This window comes from Lasioglossum baleicum, chromosome 14, assembly GCF_051020765.1.
Source record: "Lasioglossum baleicum chromosome 14, iyLasBale1, whole genome shotgun sequence".
NCBI classification, from domain to species: Eukaryota; Metazoa; Arthropoda; class Insecta; order Hymenoptera; family Halictidae; genus Lasioglossum; species Lasioglossum baleicum.
In genome coordinates, this window is record NC_134942.1 from 3,204,117 (window position 1) to 3,231,142 (window position 27,026).

Consider the following 27,026-nt stretch of genomic DNA (forward strand, 5'->3'; position numbering starts at 1 on the left):
GTGGTTTCATCCCTCTTTGTCTTTCGCGTATACCCACCAGTTTTCGACCGTCTTCGTGGGAAGGATTATTAATAATTTGTTACCATTCGATTTTGCTGCTTGAATAACGAAGAGAAGATTCTTGGGACCAGCCAGTCATCTGAATATTCTATCCTGATCAAATAATAGCATTTGCGTTCTAACAACATTTCTGTTCGATTTTAAAATTGCCATAAATAGTTATAGAGTCTGAAGAAGATTCCAAGAGCTCATTCAAGCTGTTTTGCAATGTGTTCTACCAGTGGGCATCTACTCGGCACTTTTAAAGATGTACAACTACCCTTAAGGAGACATATAGTAGAATGGAGAAAATAAAAATCAAATGCTGTTCGTTGGTAAGCGCATCACTTGAGAACGGCTGGACCGATTTGGCCAATTTTTCTTTTTAAATGTTCGTGATAGTCCGAATAAGGTTTTTGGGGAAAGAGAAATTGGAAAAGTTGCCCGCGGAAAATGATCTAATATAAAGTAGAAAAGTATGTCTGTACGTTCCGACCGATTACCGAGCAGAGCCGCTAGATGGTGGCACGGACACAAGGATATGAATAAAAAAAGAAACAAAAATCGCTAACATAGAGAAACTAACTCAGAAAATTGCGTATGAGCGAGATTTTATCGAAATTGCCCACTGTGCGAAGACACGCCACGAGCAGCTAGTATGAAATAAAATACTAGAGCAAAAAATCGACGCTAAAACGTTCACTAATTCCTGCTAGCCCTTATCAAAGCACGCAACAGCTCACGGAAATAAAAATAGCACAAGACGTAACTCTATTTCGGTAAAATTGGGCTCACGGTTCAGGATTATGAAAAATGAATCGGGGTAAAATTCGAGGACGGAAAGTTTTCGGAGTATCCTAACCAGCCGGAGCGAGCGAAATTAAAACGGTAAGAGACAAAATAACCGAGCGTACCTGATTTTAATTCGCGTCGCGTCTCTCGCAGCGTGCTCTCTCGCTCTCCACCCCCCGTTCTGAACCCACCGAACCCACACCACCACCCACGCCTTTCTCTCGATTCAACCGGGTTTCTCTTCTCGTTCCTTCTTGTACCGAGAGCAAACCAATCCCCTGACACCAGACCGACACCAAAGCCAACCCCCGGCGCAGACAGAAACTACCGGAAACTTCGCGGGCGCCGTACACTTCGCTGCTCGACGACTGTCTTTCGTCGCTGCTGGTTGGCTGAAATCATCGAACGCCTCGCAATTCGATCATTAATAATTGCTGCTGCCTTCCAGGAGAGTTACCGGCCGACCAGAAGCGGAGAAAACGCGGCGAAATGAAAACGCGGGGGCGTGTTCCCGAGTGGAGGAGGGTCAATTGATTTTTGCGATGTTTAACAGTGATTTTATCGAGGAAATTTCCTAATTAGCACGTCACTGTCGAATGAACGAGTTAGTTAGGCGAATTTGGAAAGTATAAAATCGGAAGTCCAAATTTGGAAGTCCAAATCGGAGACAAAATCAAAGAACTTTCGATAGAAATGAGGTAGATCGATGAAATTTTTTTAAAATTAAAGCTGAAACTTGGCAGAATATGGGAAAAATAGGGAGATTATGGTACGAACGTTTTTTAACGTTTGTAAAATTCGTTAAACTTTCACAATTTCAAGAAAATTGCGGTTTTTTCAATACCACGTGCAGAATAAATTTTTTTTTAACATGCTACACATCATTAAAACGTTCGTACCATAATCTCCCTATTTTTCCCATATTCTGCCAAGTTTCAGCTTTAATTTTTAAAAAATTTCATCGCTCTATCTCATTTCTATCGAAAGTTCTTTGATTTTGTCTCCGATTTGGACGAAAGGTCCCACTGTGCGACGTGAGGGAATTAGGAAAGTGAGCAAAAATTTTAATTGTGGTTTGTGGAGAAAATAAGCACTCTGATATTGAATGAAAGATTTATTGGGTTGGCAAATAAGATCGTTCGGTTTTTTACATTGGAATAAATCACAAAAACCGAACGAACTTATTTGCCAACCCAATACTTAGGCGAGACAAAATGTGAAAGTGAAGATTAGCATGACGATATTGAATAAAGGATTTGGATCAGACAAATTTTGAAGTACTTCGTGCGTAGAAGAGTGTTAAAATTAATGTTTAAGCCTGGACACTTTGTACAATAAATCCTGGTCTTCGCTGACCGTGTCCTAGGAAATTTAAATGTTGATAGAAAAAGGAAAGATCCGTGGAGGACGACAGGGCACAGTTCCAGGTTCTCACGGGCCTGACGGAAGCCAGAGAAGAAACAACGGTGAAACGTGCACACGCACACGCTGACAACACTCGAGATCTGACGATAGCGCGAGAAAAGATGATTTATGAGCGTGTGACACGCTATACCGTTCGCTCGAGTTCGCGGCCCGAGTGACCGAGACTGAGCAACGTGGACGAAAGGGTTGTACGGGGGTGGTTGATCAGTTGTACTGTGAAGAACAGGAACAAAAGAACGATTATGTATTACTAGAAAAGTGCGGATCAAACAATTACGTTGGTTCTGTCAACATTTGTTTAATAAAATAAAGGATACTGACGATTGAGAAAAGGGGATGAGAAATTGTCTGTTTAATGACTAGACTGTGCATCTTTATACACAATTACAATTGTCTGCATCAATTACAAAACACAGGAGACTTCTTTTTCCTCAGTAATTTTGGAACAGTCATTTTTACGTAAGCGCGTGTCAATGAACAACGCGAACAAATTGGAAGCACGATTTAAGAGTGGCATTAAAAAAGTCGAAAGAAAAGGAGGATCGACCCAAGAAGTATAAAATGTTTTAAAACGCACTTCGGAGTTATCCACTTCGAATTTCTCTGCAGTAAAAGTTAGTTTACAGTGGCCGTTTCGGCAGCCACTTGTGTGGGTACATTTTATTTATTGGCCAGAGAAGACGACAGGGAAATGGCAAGCGTTCCGAACGATGAAATTTTGACGGGTGATGGCTGTTTCCACGGCTCGTTAGTGGCTATAGTTCACGCCGATGCGTTCGAACGCGTGCACTCGGCTCGCGGATTCGTTGCACCCGCGAATGCAGGTCAGTGCATCGGTGCCACGTGACCCGAACGCGGCGCCGACGCCCGGTGAGTACTTATTAGACTTATTCCGAGAATCTGTCGACCGATTTTGATTCGTTCAACTCGTGTTTTCGAACCGAGCACTTCGTATTCAACTGCTCTGCGAACAATCTGTCGGGAAAAAACAATCTGATCGTTGCAAAAATACTTTGAAGCAACTATACGCGCGCGTTTATAGCGAAAATTACTGTCGTGCACGTTGTTCGCCAACGTAATGTTGACACACATTAAGGCCACATACATCATGACAGAAATCGATTATAGCTCTATGTTCGAAGCCAACTTTTATTTCATTGAATTTAATATAATGCGAACACGAATTCGATTTGATTAAAAAATATTGTGACACCATTCAGTGCATCCATTGATAAAGTTTCTGACAACCGAACATTTTATTCAGTCGTCTAGATTAATTTAAAAAATCGAATTTCCCCGACAGGACCCACCGTGCACGAACGCTTAAGCAACGATTAAAAATCGCACAAAATCGGAAACGATTGATTTAACGAGGTCGACCGATCAGATACGTCGAATCTGATGCACCGTCATAAAAATTAATTTCTCACGCTAAGCAATGAACCACGGTAAACTATCCAACTCTCGAAAATCGGTCGGAGTTCGCACGAACGCCTCGAGCGAAGATCAAGTCCAAGATACAATAATTGGCGCTAATTGATTTCGAGATACACTCTCGAGTTTTCTGGCGTGGCCGATAGTCATCGCGCGGCCGGTTCTCAAACACCGAAATGAATTATTTCATCGTCGAGCGGTTGCGATTCCCTCGCGATCGATACGAGTCCGATCAATCATCGTATCTCGCTCGCGAATCAATCACGCCGCCCGGTGTCGACGCGTTATTATCGTCGAAAAAAAGAAACGAAAAGACACCCGTAGCAAGTCGCCTAATCCGGGGAAAGGTTAATTGCTCTAGCCAACGATTCTCCTTTTTTTTCTTCTTCGAATCCCTGAGATATAGACAGCGCCGCCGCGTGACAAATGTAAATCGCGATATTATCGAGACCTCGAAAGCGAGGAGACCGGTTGTCCATCTGGTCCACGGAGATTAATGAACGCGGTGCCTAGGTATCCGAGGCTCATTAAGACACATTAACCCCCGGCCTCTTTTCCTTTCCTCTCTGTCTATCCTCGACTTTTTTTCTTTCTCGCGTGTCCTAATGGCGCATTGATCACTGTTGGAGAAGATAAACTGGCTCCTCAGCATCCGAAGGAAACGGGGGGCCAGAAATAAAAAAGATCGAGGCAAGAGGCTTCGCGACAATAGCGTCCATATTGATTCTGTCTCTGGGATCATCGATGTTAGAAACCTCCCTTTAAATTCATCCCGAAATTCACCTTTCTAAATTTTTCCTACTATATTCTAATCTAGTAAGGGATGAAACAAGTACACTTTCGAACAAGACACTCGTTCAAAAAATATTGCCACGCATTTTTTCAGAAAAAAAATGAATGAATCCCGTCTACATATATGACTATGCGGATCTTTGCGCAAAATAAAAATTGTCTGCATCGATTGCAAGAAATAGAAACCAAATTGAACGTTATTTCTTCCCTTAATGATTTTAATAGAGGAGAAATCATACATTGACATCTTCAATTTTTTAAATTTTCCAACCATTTTGAATTTCATCTACTCAATTTTGCTATAAATGCATAAAGATCCGCGGTCTATATATAACAAAAGTATTCGGACTATGAAGAATTTAAATTGTGGATAATTGAAGTTCTACGATAACAATTAGATATTCGAATTTTGTGCAAGATAATCTTCAAAATTGAAATTTACGAAAATGAGCGAATATACAAACTCACGCGCTACTAGATATCTGAATATTCGTCGCGTTTAGATTCGATATTTGTTTTCAAGGCGATCAAATAAAACTGGGCGAAGAACGGGAGGGAGGAATGGAGAATGTAAATTCATGTCCGGAAGGCCGAGCGAGTATTTTTCTCGGGTATCGGCCGTCAATGCGACGACGACGCGAGGCGGGGGCTCGATGTATGGTCTCGATCCCTCGAAACTCGCATGAAACCGAGCCCCGCGGAAAGAATCTATTAATCCCCCGGCCGTCTGAAATCGACGGAAAACTCGATAGCCCGTGGAAAGAGACGACATGTGCACGTACGATAATCTATTCCCGAGGATTATATCTTATCTCGTGGTTATCAGGAATCTCTGAAAGGACAGCCAGTTCATTCGGCCGCGGTATATGGGCCAGATAATTTTATAATGCACGTAATCGAACGTCTACAGGCCTGATCGTTTCCGTTCCGATGGGTTTACCATCGATTTCGGACCAGTTCGCATGCCAATGCTATTTCGCAGACTCGCGAGCTGACGTTCTATTCGATTCTATTTAAATTATTGATATTTACTAGTTTTCCCGACGATTCTATCAAACTCGGATCAGAGTAGACTTCAGACTTCTATGTTTGAGATATCGGGAATAAATTTAGTTCACATGAAAAATCGCTGAATTAGTAATTAAATCGCTAGGTTCATAACAAATCCTTTCATTCTCGAAATTAAAAAGAAGTATTAGAAGGTTTCTAGGTTAACACTTTGCCGAATCAAAGTAATTTATTTAACGAAATAAAGATTGATCATTCAACCGGTGTAACGAATAAAATAGCATTAAAATTCACGCTTCGATGGCAGTGAACGAGTTAAGATTTCGAATTACTAAAACATGGAGACGATTTCGAATAATTGAACGTTGCTAGAGGAGAGGTCTGCAAATGAATGAACACGTCAACTATAAAATTGCTCATCTCTGCTCTAGCAGGTCCAGTTTTCGGCTGAAAGGAAGCTGTTACGCGAGAGAAGAGAAGAGAAGTATGGTGGTGCATGTACTCACCTCGGTGCGCTGCTGTAACCTCTTGTTCAGCTCGTAGAGCCTGTAGTCCGGCTGGCCATAGTACGGAGTATGCCTCCTGGGGACAGGCAACGATCTGTCAGATCAGACCGATCGGTCATGTTAGGTGTGCTGTGTACAGTGTGTTTCGCTGGTGTGGGTCGCGCGTGTCGCATGCATGTCGGAGTCCCGGCTCGGATCGGGTTCGGTTTGGCATGCACTTTCGTAAGCCGCCCCGGAGCGGTGCAATTGCAACGAGGAAACGCTCGCGCCGAGCTACGGGCCACAGATATATCCGCGAAACTTGCGACTTTCACCGGTTACCCGCGACCGCGAATTCTCTGTCTTCCGGTTCCCGTGCGAAAAACGCCGTTTGTCATGCCTGGAATCCTAACCGAGGCTTTATTTAACCTAGATACGGAGCCCTGGATCAATCGTTCGTTCGTTATCTTCGCTGCGGAAGAGTCGGGGCCACTAAGCCACGCCTACTGAGATCAAGATTTCTCTTCAGGTTGTCCTATGATTGCAAGCTCTCGGTGAAATTGTGTTCAGAGTGGCATAGAGACAATCTTGGCTCTCTTTCGCGGAAATTTATTTCAGAATTCTATGTTCTCTGCATGTAAAGCCACACGTGTCATTAGCCTGTGGTCTGAAGCCAGAAATGTTGCACTGATAACTTCGAGAACGACGAAACCACGCCTACCAAGACCTCTCTAACCAAAGTACTCTGACAAGAGTAAGATACTGTAAGATACCAAATCCAGCAGGACAAAAGACATTGAACCAGGAGATATTTGAACCAGGAACAACGAGACCACGCCTCCTCGGCAGGCTCCGCCCACATACAGCATGCCTATGACCTTCTCAGCTAAATTCTTCGAACAAGACCCATTCAAAATCGTACTACACTGATCAAATATCCATTTCCAAACTCGAGGCTTCGCACAACAACAATTTATTCATTCCACCCGGTTCTCCTGATACATTTCGACATTTCGAACGTTCCAGAACCTCGATCGGACCGTAGACAGTAGCTGGTGAGGTGTCTCGGCAATGTTGTCATCGTTTAACAATGCCACTGATCCAGGATCGCACGGTATCGTGACCAAGCGACCGGGCGTAAATCAGGTTTAATAAGTTCGTGCATGTCTTTCGCTCGGTCGCGTGAGCACGCGTGTCGAACACCTGTTATGGCAGCGATCGCTCGATCATGGATCGCGCGACGGGTATCTCGAGGCGTTCCTCGCCAATTATTTCGACGGGTATAATCGTGGAAACGCAACGTCGACGGGAACGAACGGTAGGATAGAAAGCGCGTCGAAAGGCGAATTCTTTCGAATCGGCGTGGGCGCGAGCGCGCGCGCTAAGTTTGAACTTTTCTTGTAATTTTATTCCGACAAAAAGAGGCGAAAGACAAGAAACTTATTCGAGCGAAGCTCCCCGAAGTTTCTTGAGCGTGTTCCGTCGCGCAATTTGCATGATACGATCCCCGGCGACACGGAGGGTCGTCCGCGAGGATCGACGCGTCCTCCGATACGTCCGAGGAACCAGTGGCGCAAATTGCGAGGTGTAATGGCGAGCAGGTAAATTGCGGCCGCTCGTAATTATCCTTATTAAGCGGAAGCCGGCCGAGGGAAAACAGCGCGCGAACCTGACAGCGATTATTTTTCCTGCAAACCTGTCCGAGAGCTGCTGAACGATTTTGGATACCGACGATTGATGGACTCGAGCGAGATCGTTCGACGCGGGCTCCGAAATTAATATCGTTCGATTATCAATCAATTCTTGCCGTTATATTTATTGCGAACCTAACGACTTCTGTCGTGTGAACCAACAACTCACCCCCAATAATATAATCGAATAATTTAAGCTTTCTTTTAATACTGTGTACAATTATTAAAAATCGTATTAATAGGCGATGCTTGTTTCATTAATTTATTCAACACAATGTACGTCTTCCGCTCGGAGTTTCACTCGTGATATTCATTATAAAATATTACCAACAGGACATTCATTATTTTAAATACATACACGGGTCTGAGCCGACCCGACGTCAGCTGTCGGCGAGAGTCGAATTAATCGATTGGCCCGGGAAAATTCAACATCCATCACGTTCACCGACAAATTCATAATCTATGCGCTCGTAGAACAGTCACATGATAAAACGAATTCTCGCGGACGTTCCATGCACGAAGACAATCGAGCAATTTCCTTGAACGCTCCGGTGGAACAGACATAGAATTTTCCAGGGAAAATTTCGTTTCTGTTCTCGTTTAGCCATCGACCAAGTTCGTATTCCGCGTATACGTATATTAATCCAATGTGTACGGCGTATCGGTCGCAAAGTTCTAATTGAATATAGGGGTTGATTGTACAAAGGAGAGACCGTTGCACTGCGATAGCGATAACAGCGTGTTTCCAGGGTCACGATTCGACTGACTGCACTGATATCGATCATCCCCGCGAACGCTTTCCGCGCTGTGCTCGCAAATTCCCCCCGGAACTTCGCCCCCGGGGTCTTCCGTGCGATCGTTTCGAAAGAAAACCGTCTAATAATGACCGAAAGTCGAAAGAGAGAATGTACTGCATTCGTTTTGATTGAATTAACTGCTTCTTATCTACGACTGCCTCCAGTTAAAATGTTTTAATACTTCGTAAACAGAATTCCTATTGCTGTCCAAGCTATGCAAACCATAATTCCAGACAAAGCGATCATATAAATTCGAACGACTTCCCTCTTTTACCGCTCCCTGCCAGCCCCAAGTGACTATCAAACACACACAGATTACACCTTTCTTCCTCTCCCCACCGTTGTCCAAGCAAGAAAATACAAATAGCTGAATATTTCGATGTTGAAGAAGATTTTTGACGCTCGTAACACGGCCAATTGATCAACAACATCGAAATATCAACGTCCAGCTGACTGACCGCGGTCCACCAACACCGTTCACCGGTGTCGTTATCGATTTTAATATCGACACTGTTCCATTAACTGTATACTACACCGTGTGCACGTGCTCGCGATCAAACAATTCGGTCATCCGATTCCTACCCCTCGTCTGCAACCCCCATTCACGGAGAACTCTCCTTCGAGTTCGACCAAGTGCGGGAACTTCGCTTTTTAACGCGTCGATCGGCCCCCGCGAACGCTCCTATAAACCGACTCCGAACTTTTGTATCGGGAAACCTATAAACTCTCTCCTACTCGTGAAAATGAGAGGGCAACATCTATGGGAAATTAGAGAGCATTTAGCGGCTGGTGTACGCCGCGGCCGAGGGGCAATCGGCGATTCGAAAAGAGTACTTTCCCGGGAGATATTCGCTAGATTCGTCCAGGTCAGCTGGGAAATCGTGGGAATCTTTGAAGCATGATGAAGACGTGTGGCAATTTTGTTGTTGGCTAATTTTGTCGAACGGTGAAGATTCGTGCAAGGCACAGCCCTTGATCAGCCTCTGATGCCTTGGATTTTTGTGATTTTTAATGAACACTTTGCTTCGGAATGAAGTACTTTTCACCCCCCCTAATTGTATACAGTCGACCAGAATTTTTACTTTGTTTCAGAATAAAGTTCTTTTCACCCCCCATAATTGTATACAGTCGGCCAGAATTTTTTCTGGAAAACTAGATGGAGACCCTGAAGGAATGAAGACTAGCAGGAGGAGCCCTAGCAGTCAAAGTGTCAATATTACAGAATAAAATTTACCCCAAAGTAGCTTCTTCCTAATGTACATGTCAGAAAACAGAAATCTAATCTAGAAAATAGAATGGACAGGTAACCTTGAAACTCCGAAGCTAGGCTAAATAGACTGGAGTAACAGCACCCCCACATTTATCAAATATATTCTCTCAAAAAAGAGCTTCGAAGATCCCGAAGATGCAGAGGAATTCCCTTAGGGGTGAGTCCAGAGGGTTTCCTGGGGAAACTAGCGGAAGTAGCCCAGAAGAACTATCACTCGTAATCAAAGTTCCAATATTATAGAATAAAATATACTTCACCTAATATGTCAGAAAGCAGTGATCTAGGAAGCAAAGTGCGCAGGTAACCCTGAAGAACCGAAACTAGGCTAAATAGACCAAAGTATCAGCTCCCCCAATTCCCCACATTTATCAAAAATATTTTCTGAAAGAAGAGCTTCTCGAAGATTCGGGATATGCAGAGGAATTTCCTGAGGGGTGACATTTCGGTGCAAATCACCATCAGCTAAACCGTTCCTCAGGGTCCAAGACCCTGGGCGAGATTTTTCGCAGCTTTACCGAGTTAACGGGGCGTAGAAATCCGCTTCAGAAACGGTGTAGATCGGCGAGATTTCGCGTCGGCCAGCCCGATACACGGGTAGCGAGTGAATGTCATCGGAAAGATCGATTGCGGCAGAAAGAACTTGGCCTTTTCAGTCTCCGGAGAATCGCCGGCGTGGGACCTGACGACACGTCACTGCGCCATGTCTGTGGGGGTGCTTCTGAACATGTGTCTGTCCTTGTCTATACTATATGTATATATATGTATACGTGTGTACAGAGGCCGGGGGTGAATTTGCCAGGGAAGGGTCGAGGCTCAAGGGTTGCAAGGGTAACCTACTGTTGTGCACGGTTCACCAGGGACGCGCTCGACAAATTTCTCGTCCCGTTCGTGCTCTGATTCATCTAGATTCTAGATTGCGACCGATCACGGGAATCCGCCCGTAGTTTTCCTTCTGCTGGACTGCCCTGATTTATCGCATGGCACTGGCGAATTTGAGTGGCGAACTTAACTGACCAGGACCAATTTGCGTTTTTCAGCGAACTAGATTGGCTTCACAAGAGAGATCCTGTCGAGGACGAGACTGAGACGTTTGCGAGATGCCGGTGCTTTTTATTTGTCATCTTCGGAACACCCAAACGCGAGGATTTTTTGAGAATGTTATAAATAGACTGCGGATTTTATGCATTTATAGCAAAAGTGAGTATGTACAATTTAAATCAGTGGACAGGTTAAAAGGATTTTAAAATATCCATGTACTCGTTTCAGCTAATGAATATCATTAGAGAAAAAATTATATTTCTATTCGGCTCCTATGTTGTACAATTTATGAAGACAATTTTCATTTTGCATAAAGATCCGCAGTCTAGTTATAAATAATAATTTTTAGTCTGGGAAGAGTTTCGACCTGTTAAGAGAAGGGTTGTATTTTTGTTTAGCTTGTGAAGCTCGCTAGAGAGAATTCGGCTAGAGTGTGAATTTTATGCATTTTTGAGAAAAATGATTTATCAAAATTTGGTAGCGGAGAAGTAATTCTTTATAGAACTCTTGGTTCATAAAACTGATGCATAAATTTTGATTAGAGAATTTAGATTTAATTTTTCTCTTAACCCTCAGCAGTACCATTATTCACAATATTGTTTACATTATTCAATATGTTGGTATCTAATCAATTACTACACATTTTAGGTTTTACATTAATTTGATATGCATAAAATGACGAAGATCATACACAATGGAATTATTCTAGATCGGAAGAAATGATTAATCTTCCAGATAAAATAGCTCCGACTGCAAAGTATTAATTTTTAGTATGCAATCAGTGTCACTCGGTTGACGAGAGCGTCTTTGTATTGATCTTTATAACGTTTGGAATAATAAAATATGAGTAACAGAGTTTTCGGAGAGCCGAAGGTCAACAAGCTGCTATAATTACCGAAGCCAATTTTAATTTAAAGCATCGATCGCCCCGTGTGAGAAAAACTGCTCGAACGGTGGATTTATTTATAAATACACCACGGGAGGATTAATAATAAACAAAGCTCAGTCAGGGTTAATCGAAGCTGTGAATCGGAACGGCCCGGCACGCGGTAATTTTCGCAGGTTTATTTCAGAGACAGGAGGGAGAGTTTCGTTCGCGAGTAAGACGATTAAAGACAGTTCATTGAGCAATTACCCGAGCAAGTTTCTGAAATGTTATTTTATTCTGGAAAAGAGTTCCCACCCTTTGAATAGGGGACACGTTTTAAGAACCGTTCTCTCCCTCTCCCCTCGGTGATGAATCCCCGAGGCAGGAGAAAAATGATATTTCTATATTTCAATCTTCTCTGATACACCCCCTACAAATGACCCCTACAAATGGCTATCTCGATATGGGACCGATTTTTCTAGCTTTGTCTGCGACTAGATCAAAATTCGTAATCGCCGGAAGACGCTTTTTCAAGAATTCTAGTTCTGTCCCAATTTTTTGGGCGTGGTGAACGGGAAATTGCGGAGGAACCCCTATTATACGAACATTATATAAATGATCTTTTCAAGGGATGCAGATTTTTCAACCCTTTCCAGATCGAAATTCGAAGTATGATAAACACAAATGTGCAGAACGTATATTTTAAATTTTCAATATAGACAACAACTTTTAATATTTTCTCAGCGATCCCGACAAATTGCAATTTTAAAAAGAATGTTTTGTCTAACTTCTACAAAAATCCAGATCGTACAGTTAAATAAATTTTTGGATGTTTTCGGCGCAACGGTTCGATCGTTTATTACGAATTATAAAGCAACTTTGCTAATTGTCAAACACACTCAACGTTTCGACAATTAGCAAAGTTGCTTTATAATTCGTAATAAACGTTCGAACCGTTGCGCCGGAAACATTTAAAAATTTATTATCAGCAAATACGATCGATAGAAGAAACATATTTACATACAGTTAAATATTTGAATAGTCATTGTCCGTTTTAAAATGGCCGAATATTACTGCGAGTCACTGTATATTAACATTGAAAATCGCCACGTCATTTTTCATGAACTACCGAAAAGAAGCTAGAGTAGACCGTCTATTATCTAAACACATTATTCAAACAATGTGACAATTATACAGTACACTTCCAAACTGTTTATTATCCGAACATTATTATTCAAGCAACCTATACTATGTAAATATATTATATATATTGCATAAGTTCGTGCTCGATTTGAAAAAATAAAATTCAATGGTTAAATTTCAAAGAATTCAACTTTATTAATCAATTATACACACAGTCACCATTCTTTTCTAATTGTAGAAAGTGTAACCATTTTTTAATTTTAATTTAACCAATCATTAACCAAATCTTTAAAATTTAACTATTGAATTTTATTTTCAAATCGGGCACGAACTTGCGCGATCATCTCATAGAAGAAATTTCTTCTTCGTTTATGAACACTCGAATAGATGTTACGACTGAAATAATAGATATTATTCGGACTATAATTTATTCACTCGATTATGAACTGTGTGGGTCTCACCTGCATCCAATAGGACGTGTACAATCACCATAGGACGTTATCACAATATCCGACGTTTCTGCAGAAGCTTGTGATTTCCTGTTCGGATAGCGGAGGTTTCCAGAAGATTCGCACTAGAGTCGTAATTTCGCACAGAGCACGTACGTCGCACACGCGTTCCACCGCGAAATAATCCGAAACCGGCTCGCGTGGAGAGCGCAACGCCGATTCTCTCTCTCCCTCGCTATCTGTCTCCGTCATTCAAGACGTGCTGCCCGCCACGATCGAACTAATTAATTCGTCGCACGCCGGCTCGGAATCTTTTTCCCCTCCCTGTCTCCTCCCCGTGACCGTGAACGATCGTGACAGATCGTTCCCCCGATACGGAACTAATCCACTGAATGAAAAACTTTTACTCGCGCGAACCGCTCCTGAACGAGAGCTGATCGCCGCTGATTAAAGGTTAAAGAAAACGACACATTTTGGTCAAACTGATACATTCGTATCAAAACGATGTCAGGTAGTCGCCTGCGAATTGTCCTTTTTTTTACGAGGAAACGTCCTATGGGTTTTATTACGGATAAAGGTTTTATTACAGAATAATAATAACATTGTGCGGAGAGAACAAAAGGTGGAGGATTTCTTTTTCGTGAAAATTTAATGCTTTTTCTTCGAAGAAGGTTCCGATCTTTTATTAACACAGACGTAGCCAAGTTACCTTTTTTTATACTTGATTTTATACCTTCAATTTATACCTGAACTCGGTCTCATCGCGGAACTTTTGTTAGAAATGAAATGAAGAACGCCTGACAATCGCGTCGTAAAACAATAAATTTGTTTACATTATAAACAAGATCAAGACCGCCTGAAAATCGTCATAAAACAATAAATTCATTCAAGGGTTGCCAGAAACCACCCTGATAAATAAACTGAAGAACGCTTGAAAGTAATTGAGAAAACAACAAATTCATTTAAGTTATAAATAAACCGAAGACCGCCTGAAAATCGTCAGAGAAAACAATAAATTTCGCGTAGGGGTTGTCAGGAGCGACCTTATATATTCCACAGTCCTCGTGCATATTCAAAAGTAGATCGAAGTGAATAACGCCGGTAAGTTTACGCTAGTAAATCTTTTTTAACGAACAGTATACGGTCCCGTACAAATTACGACAGGTCTAAATGGGTTAAGTAGTTGTTCTGTTCGCGACACGCACGATGCTAAGTGTCCCAAAGAGCGAGACCAGGTGGGAGTCACAGAAAATATGCGCGTGGTCCTCGAATGGTGGGTCTTTTTGAACCCCCTGGCGGGTGAAATCAACCCCCTCGGACGCGACATGAGTACGCCGTACTCTGGATGAGTGCTTCAAATTCGAAGGTGAAATTATCAGAAGAGATGTGTGCAGTATTGTTTACTTTCTGGAATTCGAAAGTAGCTGGGAGAAATATCAAACAGTCTACAATCATCAAGAGATCATTGTGACATGTATCATTGATGGTTATATCGCTGCTCCGGAAGTATAATGACTAGACTGCGGATCTTTATGCAAAATAAAAATGTTTTGCATTGATTGTGGGAAAGAGGAATAACATAAAAATTGATTTCATCCCTTAACGACTTTGTTACATTAAAAACAACATCAGGATATTTTAAAATTTTTTATATCTCTGACTGTTTTATATTTCACCCAACCAATTTCTTCATAAATGCATAAAGATCTGCAGTCTAATAATGACACAACTGCAAAAATTGAAATTTTACAGGGCAAGCAAAGGGTTAACCTTCAGTTACTCGCACTCCACTCTGTCCATGGCTAGTTACATGGAACTTTCTATTACTCAAACATAAATGAATTTTTATGCGGTTGCCGCCAGTGGCGCTCACCACTAGCGCGGTCTCTTGTGGTTCGAAAAAAAGTCAAAGTTGCAAACTTCAAAGGGTGATTTATCAAGATAAAAGTCTGCTCTATCGGGCGACATAGTTCGATTTTCCGCTGGACCCTTATTTTTTCAGATAAATTCAAAAATATCCTCAAAAATTGGTGCAAAGCGGTGTCTCTCCATCTTTAATCATTGTTTAAACATGTTCAAACATTCATAATGTATTAATATTGCATATCACTGTATTCGGGAAAGTCAGCAGAATCTTCTGCTGCAAAGAACAATTCAATATCTTCCATAATAACATCACAATATTTGTTTAAAGTTGAAAAATACGTTTCTTTTTTCAAAGTCATGTTTCTCAAAAACTGTGCGTCTAGGAGAAAAATTGAGGGCAGATTCGGAATCAGCGTAGAAAACTCTACACGAACCACGCAACAGTAATTGTGGAACAAATTTGGTGTTGGACAGTGTAATTAAATCACTATTCTTCTTCACCATGTCTTATCAGTAGACTGCGGATCTTTATGCAAAATGAGAAATGTTTGCATTGATTGCAAGACGCAGGAGTCAAATAAAAATTTCATTCTTCTTTTAATTATCTTATTAAGGTGAAACTAATACACTCGTGGCCTTCAATCTTTTTAATATACGTCCACTGTTTTAAGTTGTACGTATCAATTTTTGTCATAAATGCATAAAATCCGCTGTCTGCTTATCATTTTGACGCTTTCTCATGTAAACTGATATAACTCCTAAGACACGACGTAAATAATAGCAGTTACTTCGTATGTTACTAAACAGAGGTTTAATCTTTGTACGCATCGTTGGTATTGAGAAAGATTAGAAATCTGGAGGCGTCTTATCGGTTTTGTCGCGGAGTGTATTCATCCCCAGCGTGCCTCGCGGAAAAACCTGTCCGACCAGGTTTGATCCCAGATACAATGTTCAAGAGCGAAAAGGATGATGTCTGGACGGAAGAGGTGTCCGTTCATAGGACCGCGAGATTCTCGGTGGACGAGGAGGGTTCTCGCGGAGGCGTCCTCCTATCCCGTGGTGGTTAATGGGTTTAGTTGGCGCGGCTAATGGGTGTCCCGGCACACGTTGGCGTGCCGGCAGAAATCAGCTGACTGGCCAGCTGGCCTCGGTGGATCGTATAGGGAGGAGAATCGTCCACAGGGAACCCTAGGTTGAGAGCCGTCGCCTGCAGGGGTCTCAGATTGGGTTAGCAAAGGGCGCAGTTCAGACTGGAAGGGTGGCTGCTGCCGAGGGTGAGTCTGGTGCGGAGGGAGGGCCGAGGAGAGGAGGTGGAGGGTGTTATTAGGGGTTTGCTCATGGGGTGGCACTGCGATCAATGCTGGGGAGTCATGCTAACCCCCCTTTCGAAGTCTATATATAGAAGAATGGCGCACACACGCACGAGCACCGCGATGGGCATTCGGAGCCTCTCTCTCTCTCACTCTCTCTCACTCTGTCTCCTCTCTTTATTTCTTTCTCGCTCAACCAACGAGACTTCTCTCTCTTTCTATCTCCTTCGCTCTTTATTTCTCTCTCGCTCACCCCACCCACTTCTCTCTGTCTCTCTCTATTTCCTTCAGCCTCTGTCTCACTTCACCACTCTCTTTACTCCTTTCTCTCTCTCTCTCTCGACCTAGCTACTCCTCTCTCGCTCGTTCTCTCCGCACGGCGAGTTTCCGAGCGATTTACCCGTCGAACACTATTCGGCGGATAGCGCGCCGATGAAAAATTACGGGGTACGTGTAGCGTCTGCGAACTTAGGATATTAACAGCAATTAGGATGAATGATATCTTCATTGGCGGGTCTCGGGCCACAGCTTTCCAGTCCGCGGAACCTCTCGGCTGATTTGTATTCCGCCCTGATTCCGCGGGAAACGTGGAACCGGGAAGGTCTCACGGGCTCACAGCGACGAGTGTGCGCGCTCGCTCTGCTTCGTGGATATTTATGGCGATTCGAGGTTTTATAGAATCGCTGTCGAAAATGGGAGTTCCGAACGCGCATCGACTTTCTCCGTTAAACGGTGTAGTTGCCTCGTATCAAGACCCTATGAATTTTTATCGCTCCCCCTTACCGCGGAGCTTACGCGAACAGCGTGTGTATAGTAGCGTCGTGATTTGCTGTTGCAATTTTTTTTACGAGTATCAGCGAGTGTGCCGCAGAGCTTCGGACAGGAATCGAAATTTTCATTCGAAACGATGATCGATGGACCACTCTTCAGATCCACGCTGGTAAAGTTTCAATGAGTCTGACATTCGGCGAAACGACTGCAACTCATTTCGAGGAACGGTATACGGTAGGTGTAGAGTCAGAGGCGTTGGAACGTAGCTTTTATACGAGCTTTTGTTTTTGAGGAAAGTGAAACGGTCTGAGGCATCGCGACCACTGTCCACAGAACGCCTCTATAAAAACGGAAGAAGGATCGTTACCCCGGGATTTATTGGCTCGTTCTTTTTATTCGAGACGCGGAGAACCGCTCGAGGAAAGCGTTCGCACGTCGCGCTTCCACGAGGGATGAACGCGAATTGAACGACAATGGGAGGAGAGTCTCGAGTACGCAGATGATCGAGTCACAATTAAAGCGTCTGGATTCTTCCAATATGGAGAATCGAGCAAGTCTGTTGAAAGACATGACTGAAAGCGTTGCGTCTGCTTTGATAAATGTACTCCCAGACTTTTCTGAGGTCCCCCTCGAGAAGAAGCCTAAGAAGACATTTAAAAAATGATTTTCGCTGGACGAAACGAGCGTACAATTTCGTAATTTATGTAATCACCGGAGAAAATATCGAGGAGGAATTATCGAGTGAGTAATTGTTGAAAGAAAACATAATAACTTGGGTAATCGTTCAAGAAGAAATAAGTGGCGACTCTGAGGCACCGCTAAATGTTGCTGTATCAATAATGTAAAATAATTATTACGTTATTAAATGATTTCGTATCAAATAGATTACGAAACATTTGAGTATTGCATGAGCAAATTGAATAAAATGAAATATTCTAGGTTTTCCGGATGCAAAGGGTTAATAATGTAGGTAATTAATAGACTGCGGAACTTTATGCAAGATAAAAAATGTCTACGTCGATTCCAAGACACAGAGGTTACATAAAAATTTCTTTCTTGTTTTAATTATTTTATCGAACTGAAACTAATACGTTGATGTTTTTAAATTTTTTAATTTTTTAAATATGTCCACTGCTTTAAATTGTACGTACCAATTTTTTTGTTATAAATGCATAAAATCCGCAGTCTAGTAATTAATGAGAAATTGTTGAAAGAATTATTTGTAGTCTAGCGAACCCACTCATATTTTCAGCTTGGATAATCGTTGAAGATTATTGAGAACAACGCTGTTTCAAAAATTACATTGAATCTATAAAGTACGGATGTTTATGAATGATTGAATCGTTTAAGACCGTCTTGTTAGACGAGTAATATTTCTCAGACAGGTTTCGGATCGCGCAGGAATAAGTCCGATTGTTTCTCTTATTGACACGGATTCTTTCACGACGGTGTAAATGACGGGCGAAACTACGCGCGTGCACACACGCACGCGCGCACACACGCCGACGCACGGTTATCAGTGGAGTACGTCGTTTACGTAACGTCTAAGCCTGATAAGGACGCAGATAGAGGCATTTATCGATCGCTGACGCGAGCCTGAGTAATCGTGTCGATAATTGAAAGTACAATTTCATTGAACGACTAGGAAAGGTAAGGTGTGCCTCGATACTTTCCTCGATAATTGACTTTCCCCGGTCTTCTTCTTCTTGGCCAGATGCATATCTGATCCGTTCAGAGCGCCTCGGGCGACGATGAATTCGTTCCGCCATCTGCTCGAACGGAAACTTCGAAAAACAACCAGCCGAAAAGAAAAATTAAGCCTGCACACACCTTGTACGATCGACAATTTGTTCGCGAGGCACGTTCACACTTCTAGAGACACGAGTGTCCATCATCGACACTAGTTTTCTATTTGCAAATCAATTTCTACGACAATTAAGCAAATTAAATGTTATGGAAAATCTTCTTCTCTCACTTTCAAAATGTTTAGTTTATTAGATTCCTGAGATTGTAGGCTCAATTTGTACAGTTCTATTTTGTGGACATAGGCGTGGCACTCGACTATTGCGTAGCGTTGCAAATTAGCTCCGCCACAATTTCTGTAAACGGTCGAAAATGAATAAAAATGTAGAATTGACTTGGTAGTTGACTGTAAAATTTGCACTTTGCGCGCGCATCATCCACAGTTGTTCCAGCTAACAATTCAATAATTAAATTAACAATAACGAACAGCGTTGGATATATAGTGGAAATTTTTCAGAAAGCCTATTCGATTTACCGGGAAATATTTCAAAAGTCCAAAAAGCACAGGAACCCAAGCAAGATATTTTCGCACTTCTTGATCGAATTTTCTGTCAAGAAAATGAAAGTTGAAAGAAAAGGTACAGATTGTCACTTCGTGTGCAAAAATTTCGAACGGGTGATTCGCGGCGATTCGGGATCAGCGTCGTAACAGGTGCCGGGCGAATGGTAACCGTGGCTAACCCGAAACAAAGCTTCTCGTCCGGCTCTCTCACACTCGACTCGATTACACGCAGAAACTCGTTCCAGAATGAAGTAACAGCCGAGTCAGCGGCTGCCAGGGTTCCCTTATACTTTCGTCGCTGGCGCAGCAGTAATCGCGCCGTTGCTCCGACGATTTATCGGTGTGCTCGCGAGACCGCGATACTTTATCGAACCCGATATCGTCCTCTTCCTGGACGATCTTCGCCGTTGCACTTCAGTCTCGCGGTAAATTGTTTTTCTTCGTTAACCGCGATACGCAAACCCTACCTGCCCGCTAGCCGACACGATAAACAAACAATCCAGTCAATTCAAATTTTTACAATTTGTTTTATCAATATTGATGTCCAACTCGTTGCTAGCAACCCTGAATCCTTTGTAGTCGGAGCTATTTTAACTTGAAGATTAAACATTTCTTCCGACCTAGAAGAATTCCATTGTATATGATTTTTTTTAAATTTCTACCACGTTTTTATTAGGTCAATCGGAAAGTTCCGTCCGTTTAGCGTCGACTAGCTGTAGCTCGAACTGTCGTTAACTATAACGTCTAAAGTAATGTTAGCTTTTTAGTTTGGACACCTTTCAATAAAATTCAATGCATAACACGCTAGCATCAATAACATTGTTTTTCTTCTACATTGAAAATATCGTGAGTTGCGCGAAGTGTTAATCTTCTGCTTCAATTGGAAGAAAGCTGCAGCTGAAGCTCATCGAATGATTGCAGACGTTTATGGCGATTATGCTGTTTCCGATAAAACATGTAGAGAATGGTTTCGACGGTTTAAAAATGGTGATTTTACTTGTGGAGGACAAAGAGCGTTTTGGACAGGCACGAGTATTCGAGGACGAAGAATTGCAGGCATTGGTGGATGAAGATCCATGTCAAACGCAAAAACAAATTGCAGAAGCGTTAAATTCTGCTCAATCTGTCACTTCCGGTCGTTTAAAAACCTTGGGAAAGGTCTACGAGGAAAGGAAAGTGGGTTCCATATGAACTCGAGCCAAGAGACATTGAAAAGCGAAAAACCATCTGCGAAATTCTGCTTGTGAAACGTCACAAAAGTTGTCAAAGAAACGTTAGAAGCACTTCGCTGGGAAGTGCTACCCCATAATTCACAAAATTGAAGAGGAAGATTGAAGATTGACATTTAAGATAAATATGACACAGAATCGACGATAATATTATACGAGGAGCCAAGGAATGGTTATTATTTGTTGGAAATATATTTATTTCTTGAAGAATTCGTTGAAGAATTGATAGAGACTTGAACACGAGAGGCCAGTGCTGAAGAATAGCACATAAAATGACTAGAGAATGAACTATCACTGCCAAGATCAACATGACAAAATCGTAGATAATAAATATTCAACCAAGGGATGGTATCAGAGCGTTTTGGAGAACGTTGTCTGAAGTTCTGGGTGAAAATCGACGTTTTTTTTCGAGGTATTGCTGCGAGGGATGCTGTCGCAGAGGACTCGTCCGAAGTTCAATCGTGGGAACAGAAAGCGCTCGGGCTTGTTAAGCGAACCGGAGAAAACAGCGTTGGCCGCGCGCGCGATGTGTGCCAGCCATAAAAGAGCAATAACCAGCGTGCCACTACGGGCCGCGTCGAACTCGGCCAGTGGCCATTGCTGGAAAAGTGAACGGTGCGCCTCTCTGTGACGAAATCGCGAGCACCTTCCTCTCCCGCGTGTCCTGTTGCTGTCTACGATCCCTGGCGAACAACAACACCCCCTCCGAAACGACCCGCCGGCCACGGGCTATTGTACCCGCGCAGGAATCGAAACAAATCACTTCGGTCGATGAGTTTTGAACTATGTCCTCCCGCGAACGAAAGTTCACTGCCGGGAATGCGACGCTGCAACGACCTTTCCGCGACAGTTGCGAACTGGTGACGACGACATCGCTTTACGACGTAGTATTACGTTCTGTGGGAGTCGACGCTCATTGTTCTCGCGTTACGCGAGTCAGCGGAAAAATCGATCGCGATCGTGACTTCATTACGCGGTTTTCGTGTGTGTATGTGTGTGCTTGAGCCGGTGTACGTATTGGAAATTAAAATTTCTTTGATACAGTGGGATTTACAGGAGAAAATTGATTACGAGATTATAGTCGCACGGGTTTAGACAGAAATTGGAAAATCGATGAATTCTGAAGGAGAGCTCGGACAAAATCGACTTTTTTAAAGAAGTCACTTCGCGTCCATTTTAAAATGTGTTCCAGTGGGAATTTTTGAATGTTCGAGGACTTAAATTGAAGATGGAAGATTGCACTTTATGATAGGGCCACTTAGATTTAAAAAGTAAATTCTACAACATTTCTAGAAATCGATGAATCCTAAAGGAGAATTCTGACAAGATTGGGACAATTTTTAGGGGTCGCTTCGAGTCCATTTTAATTTGCACATTACGGAGGGGTACATGGGTTTAAAAATAAATTCGAAAAATAGTTGAAGTCCGACTGTCCGGACGACTGGAATTTTTCCAGCAATTCGATATTACTCTAACAAATGGCGATGCCGTTTCGCGAGCATTTATCGGATCCTCGAGTCAAGGGATTGTTTGTTCACGAGAGACGCGGACCGTTTCGCGGGCATTGTGTGCCGAGCATGTGGCGTTTCGCCGTTCTCTATGACGAAACCGGCAGGCCAGGCGAAACGGCGCCGAGAATAGAGAAAGAAAAGATTCCCATTTCGCCATCGATACGGAACGAACGCTCGGCGTTTGCGGTCCGTTTTCTATTAGGGTCGTTCCACGCGGAATCGGACGTTTCTTAGTTCACTATCTCGGATTCTCCTCAAATTTGGATACAGAATATCGCGACCACACACGAACATTAAAGTTAAAACTTGCAAAATTACAATCGTAGAATTAACAAACTGACGAACATGAGTCTTTGGGTGCTCATACTAGAAACATAATAGTGTCCTATCAAAATTGTTTCAGGCCGAGAAGAAATTCATCGTCCTTTTTTGTAATTACTTTAACTTGCTATGTAAATAATAATAATAATTATTATTATTATAAAAGTGGGAGGAGTTGGAACATGATTCTTGTACAGTCATTTAGGGGAAGCTGTACCGAATATATCCCACTTTGTTGGAACTCGAAACACTTAGGAGAACGATCAGGGTATCTCAAAGAAGGTGAGCGATTTTCCCAGCTGTACAATTCCCCAATTGCTCCCAAAACGCTCGAGCTTAAATGTTTTTTAAAGACCTGTAGACCTATTGTGAGTTACACAAATTGCTCAATTAGCATCGCGAAAAGGTTCACTTTTCCAAAATTCTTCCGGACACTTGTGCTGCTGCTTTCACCATGCGTGTCTCTCGGAGTAAGAAATCGGCCAGAAGCGGAATAAAGGGCGCTTGTCCGTCTGCTTCTCTCTTCCTCTCCTCTGTTCTTTTATTTTTTTGTTGTTGCCTTTCCTTCGTTCCTTTCCCTTCTCTGTCTCCCTCTCTCCCTCTCTCTTTCTCGCCCCACACGGCGATTTATTATTAGTCGTTTCGTCACTGTGTCGCAAGGACGACGGGAGAAGCAAGGAGAGGAAGACGGCGCGCGCGTCTCGAATCCGAGGCTATTCATCATTTGGCCGTGATTCCGAGGCTCGGACGATGATCGAGCTCTTATCGAGCGGTGCCCGTCGAGAACTCGAACGAAATGCGCGGGATTGTTGGCCGAGGAGAAAGTGCGCCGACTTTCCCGGTAGAAAGTCACTTTTGCAACCGAGAATTTCGAGCAGTCTCCATGGCCAGCCGATCCCGCGGATCTACAGGGTGTCTTGCCGCAAAATTTCCGCGCAATCGTGTCCGTTTAAAAACAATTTTCCTCTCGTCCATTTACACGCACAGAAATTTTACTAAGCGTACTGTTATGTTAGATGAGCATCGTTCGCAAATCGGGAGTACCGGTTGTCTGTCTGAGAAGCGACTAAAGAATTTATCATATCTCGGTGAAAAACGAATATTTTGGACTCAGAATTTTCTTACGTGTTCTCTAAAGCATTGTCCAGATACAGCAAAATTTCCAGAAATTTGCATCTAGTCGTTCAATCGCCAGAAATTTCTAAAGAAGCCTGGGTATCGATCTTCAACTAAACTCAGCGGTCGAAAATGATCGGTTAAATGATTGTATCTCAATAAAAAACGAATAACTCGGACTGAAAATTTTTATACGCATTCTCCGAAGCATTGCGCACCCACAATAAAAATTGCAAAAATCCACATCTATCCACTCGATCACTGCAAATTCCTATAGCATCCCGGATTGGCGCTGTTTAACTTCCAGCTCGGCGCCCGAAGATAATCTTCCAAAAAACACATCGCCGACCTTGAACGACAGAGGATGCACAAAATATTTTGCGCAGCGAGTTCGTCGGCTGCCATTCGGATCGCGCACGCAACGTGCGTATCGTCACCGAAGGAGATAATTAGAGGAAACGCCCTGTACAGTTTATCTTCCGCCGAACGATGACACTCAATGGGTCAAGGAAAGTGATTGCTCAATGAGGAACCGTCTCTCGAACTTCGTCTCGCGGAAATCTCCAATAGGAACGAGAAGATGCGAACGTTAGTCAGATTTGCATCAGCCAAGGTCGCGAAAAATTGCGCGTTTCTCGAGCAGGGTAGCCGGGGAACCGGAATAAAATCGCCGAACTTGAGGCAGTCTGGTCATCGCGGTTCGTCTGACCCTGCGACCCCGTCGATTACGGGTATCAATTAGCGGTGCGTGTCTTCATGTAAACCGGAGTCCAAAAGCCGCGGCGTGAAACGATAGCCGGTGGCCGATAACACGGTCTGGGAGAAAGAAGAGAGCAATTATAGCTTGTGTTGATTGTAATAACGGCAAGTCTGTCGATAAAGTAGGTGCAAACAATTATCATCTGAACAGATAGTTGTAGTGACACCTGTTGTGTACTACTGCGTGTTGTGTATACTCTGAACAATGTATCTAATACAGTCTCTGTACGACCGCACAACCAGAAGGTCTTATATACAAGTATCAGATTAAAGTGTTATATTAAAACCAGTCTATACATATATTCCTACTCTGCTCATACCCAGTAAAAGTAATACTGTTATTACAACAGATAAAATTCAACAGGTTATGGGCCCAGGTCCAAAGAAAAGTAAAAAAGGTAAAAACTAAAAACTAACCTAATACTAAGAGCTGTCGAAAAGTCTAAGCAAAATTAAAATCAAGTAAAAAATAATAAAGAGCAGTAATAAGTAAAACTGTAGGAAAGTGAAAAAATTAATAAGGCTAACAAGTTAAACCATAAGTGTTCTGTTCGAAATTCAAATACACGTGGTCGTGAAACAAAAGTGAAAATGGCTGCCAGAAACGGTTATAATGAAGCAGATCATATAGAAAAACTGAAGGACGAAACCAACTTTCAGTTCTGGAAATTCCAAGTGACGATTCTGTTTAAGTCGCAAAACATACTCGATGTAGCGACTGGGAAAATTGTGCCAGCAAACGATTGGAACGAGCAAAAGAAGCTAGACTGGGAACTTAAGGATGCAAAAGCGCAAAAAGTTATCATACTTTCAAGTGAGAAAAAACCGCAAATGCATCTCCTGCATTGTAAAACCTCAATGGAAATGTTCAAGAAATTAACGGCCATATACGGAAAAGATACGGAACAAATGAAATGTACATTGCTGCAAGAATTCTTTAACTGTACTTTCGAAAAAGGAAGCGATATATCGACTCACGTGAGTACTCTTGAAAACTTAGCTCATCGATTAAATTCATTGGATCAAACAATAGACGATACAATGTTAATAACAAAAATATTAGCTACTCTTCCTGTTCAGTTCAAACATTTCGCAAGCGCGTGGGATTCGACGCCATTGGCCGAAAGGACCTTGACGAATTTAATAACAAGGTTACAGCTAGAAGAAAACAGAAACAAACAAAAGGACGATTCGCCCGACAATGTTGCCTTTAAAGCTTCTGTTAGAAGGTGTTTCAAATGCAATGGTTTTAACCATTTGGCTAAGTATTGCAGGTCAACAGAACGTAATCGCAACGAAAGAGGATATAAGGAGAAATCTTTCGAATCGGCGAGTGACCAATCATCACAAAGATGCGGAATCTGTAAGAAATCTAACCACTTAGAGAGAGACTGTTACTTTAGAAAGAATAAAAATGTATCAACTGCTAGACGTACTCAAGACAAGGTATGTTTCTACGTTAATAAAAACAATGACTGTGAAAATAAATGGGTAGTTGACTCAGGTGCATCGAACCACATGATTAACAACATTAATCTTCTAAGTGATGTAAAAACTGTAGAGTCCGAAATATCTACTGCAAAAAAGTCGGTAACAATGAAGGCCAAAGCAACAGGGCAAGTAATAACTGAAAATTGCACACTAAACAATGTAATACTGATTCCAGAACTCACGAAAAATTTATTGTCTGTAAATGCAATCACTCAAAACAATGGAAAGGTTGTGTTCACCAAGGACAAAGTAGAGATTTCAAAAAATAATACAACGGTACTTGAAGGATCTCGAGGACAGAATGGACTATATGCAATCGATTTCAATAAAACAAACAAAACTACAAGTTTGCTAACATTGCAAAACGAGACCTTACTATGGCACCGAAAACTTGGGCATTTGAGCGGAGCAAACATGAAGAAATTGGAAAAATTAAGTAAAGGTATGAACTCAATGTCTATATCTACTAATAACCTAGAAACATGTGACATATGCATGAGAGCGAAACAAACGCGAAAACCGTTTAATACGGAGAGAAACAGAGCCTCAAAACCATTGGAAATCATACATTCCGACGTGTGTGGACCGATAGAACCATCTACCTGGGACGGGATGAGATATTTTGTAACAATTCTCGATGACTTCACGCATTTCACAGCTGTATTTCCCATCAAAGGAAAATATGAGGTAACAGAAACAATTAAATACTATTTAAATCAATGTAAAACTAAATGGGGAAAACAAGTAACAAAGCTGCGGTGTGACAATGGTAGAGAATTTGCAAATAAAGATCTAGAACAATGGTGTAAAAACAATGGAACCGTATTAGATTTTACGATACCTTATTCTCCACAGCTAAACGGCAAAGCCGAAAGGTTGAACCGGACAATTATGGAAAAAGCAAGAGCTCTTTTGCTGGATTCCGGATTAAACAAAGAGATGTGGGGAGAAGCTGTAAGAACAGCAGTTTATTTGTTAAACAGAAGTCCTACCACCACGAGTGATAAAACGCCAGCGGAAAATTGGCATGGAACAATTCCTAACCTGGATAATTTACAAATCTTCGGATGTAACGCCTATGCAAAAAAGCTTGGACGACTAAAAAAATTAGATGAA

At 42.3% G+C, this 27,026-nt stretch overlaps 1 protein-coding gene across 7 annotated transcripts in view; it reads right to left on the bottom strand.

Annotated features, from left to right (window-relative positions):
* The window catches only part of Chi (LIM domain-binding protein 2 Chi), a 198,856-nt gene that overhangs the window by 43,166 nt on the left and 128,664 nt on the right, over nt 1-27,026 (bottom strand). For 5 of the 7 annotated variants that reach the window (XM_076438380.1, XM_076438381.1, XM_076438375.1 and 2 more), the window contains one exon: nt 5,997-6,090. In XM_076438380.1, coding sequence (XP_076294495.1) covers nt 5,997-6,090 — 94 coding nt within the window. The remainder of the gene's footprint in view (nt 1-5,996; nt 6,091-27,026) is intronic. The other 2 variants (XM_076438382.1, XM_076438377.1) reach the window with 1 other exon arrangement.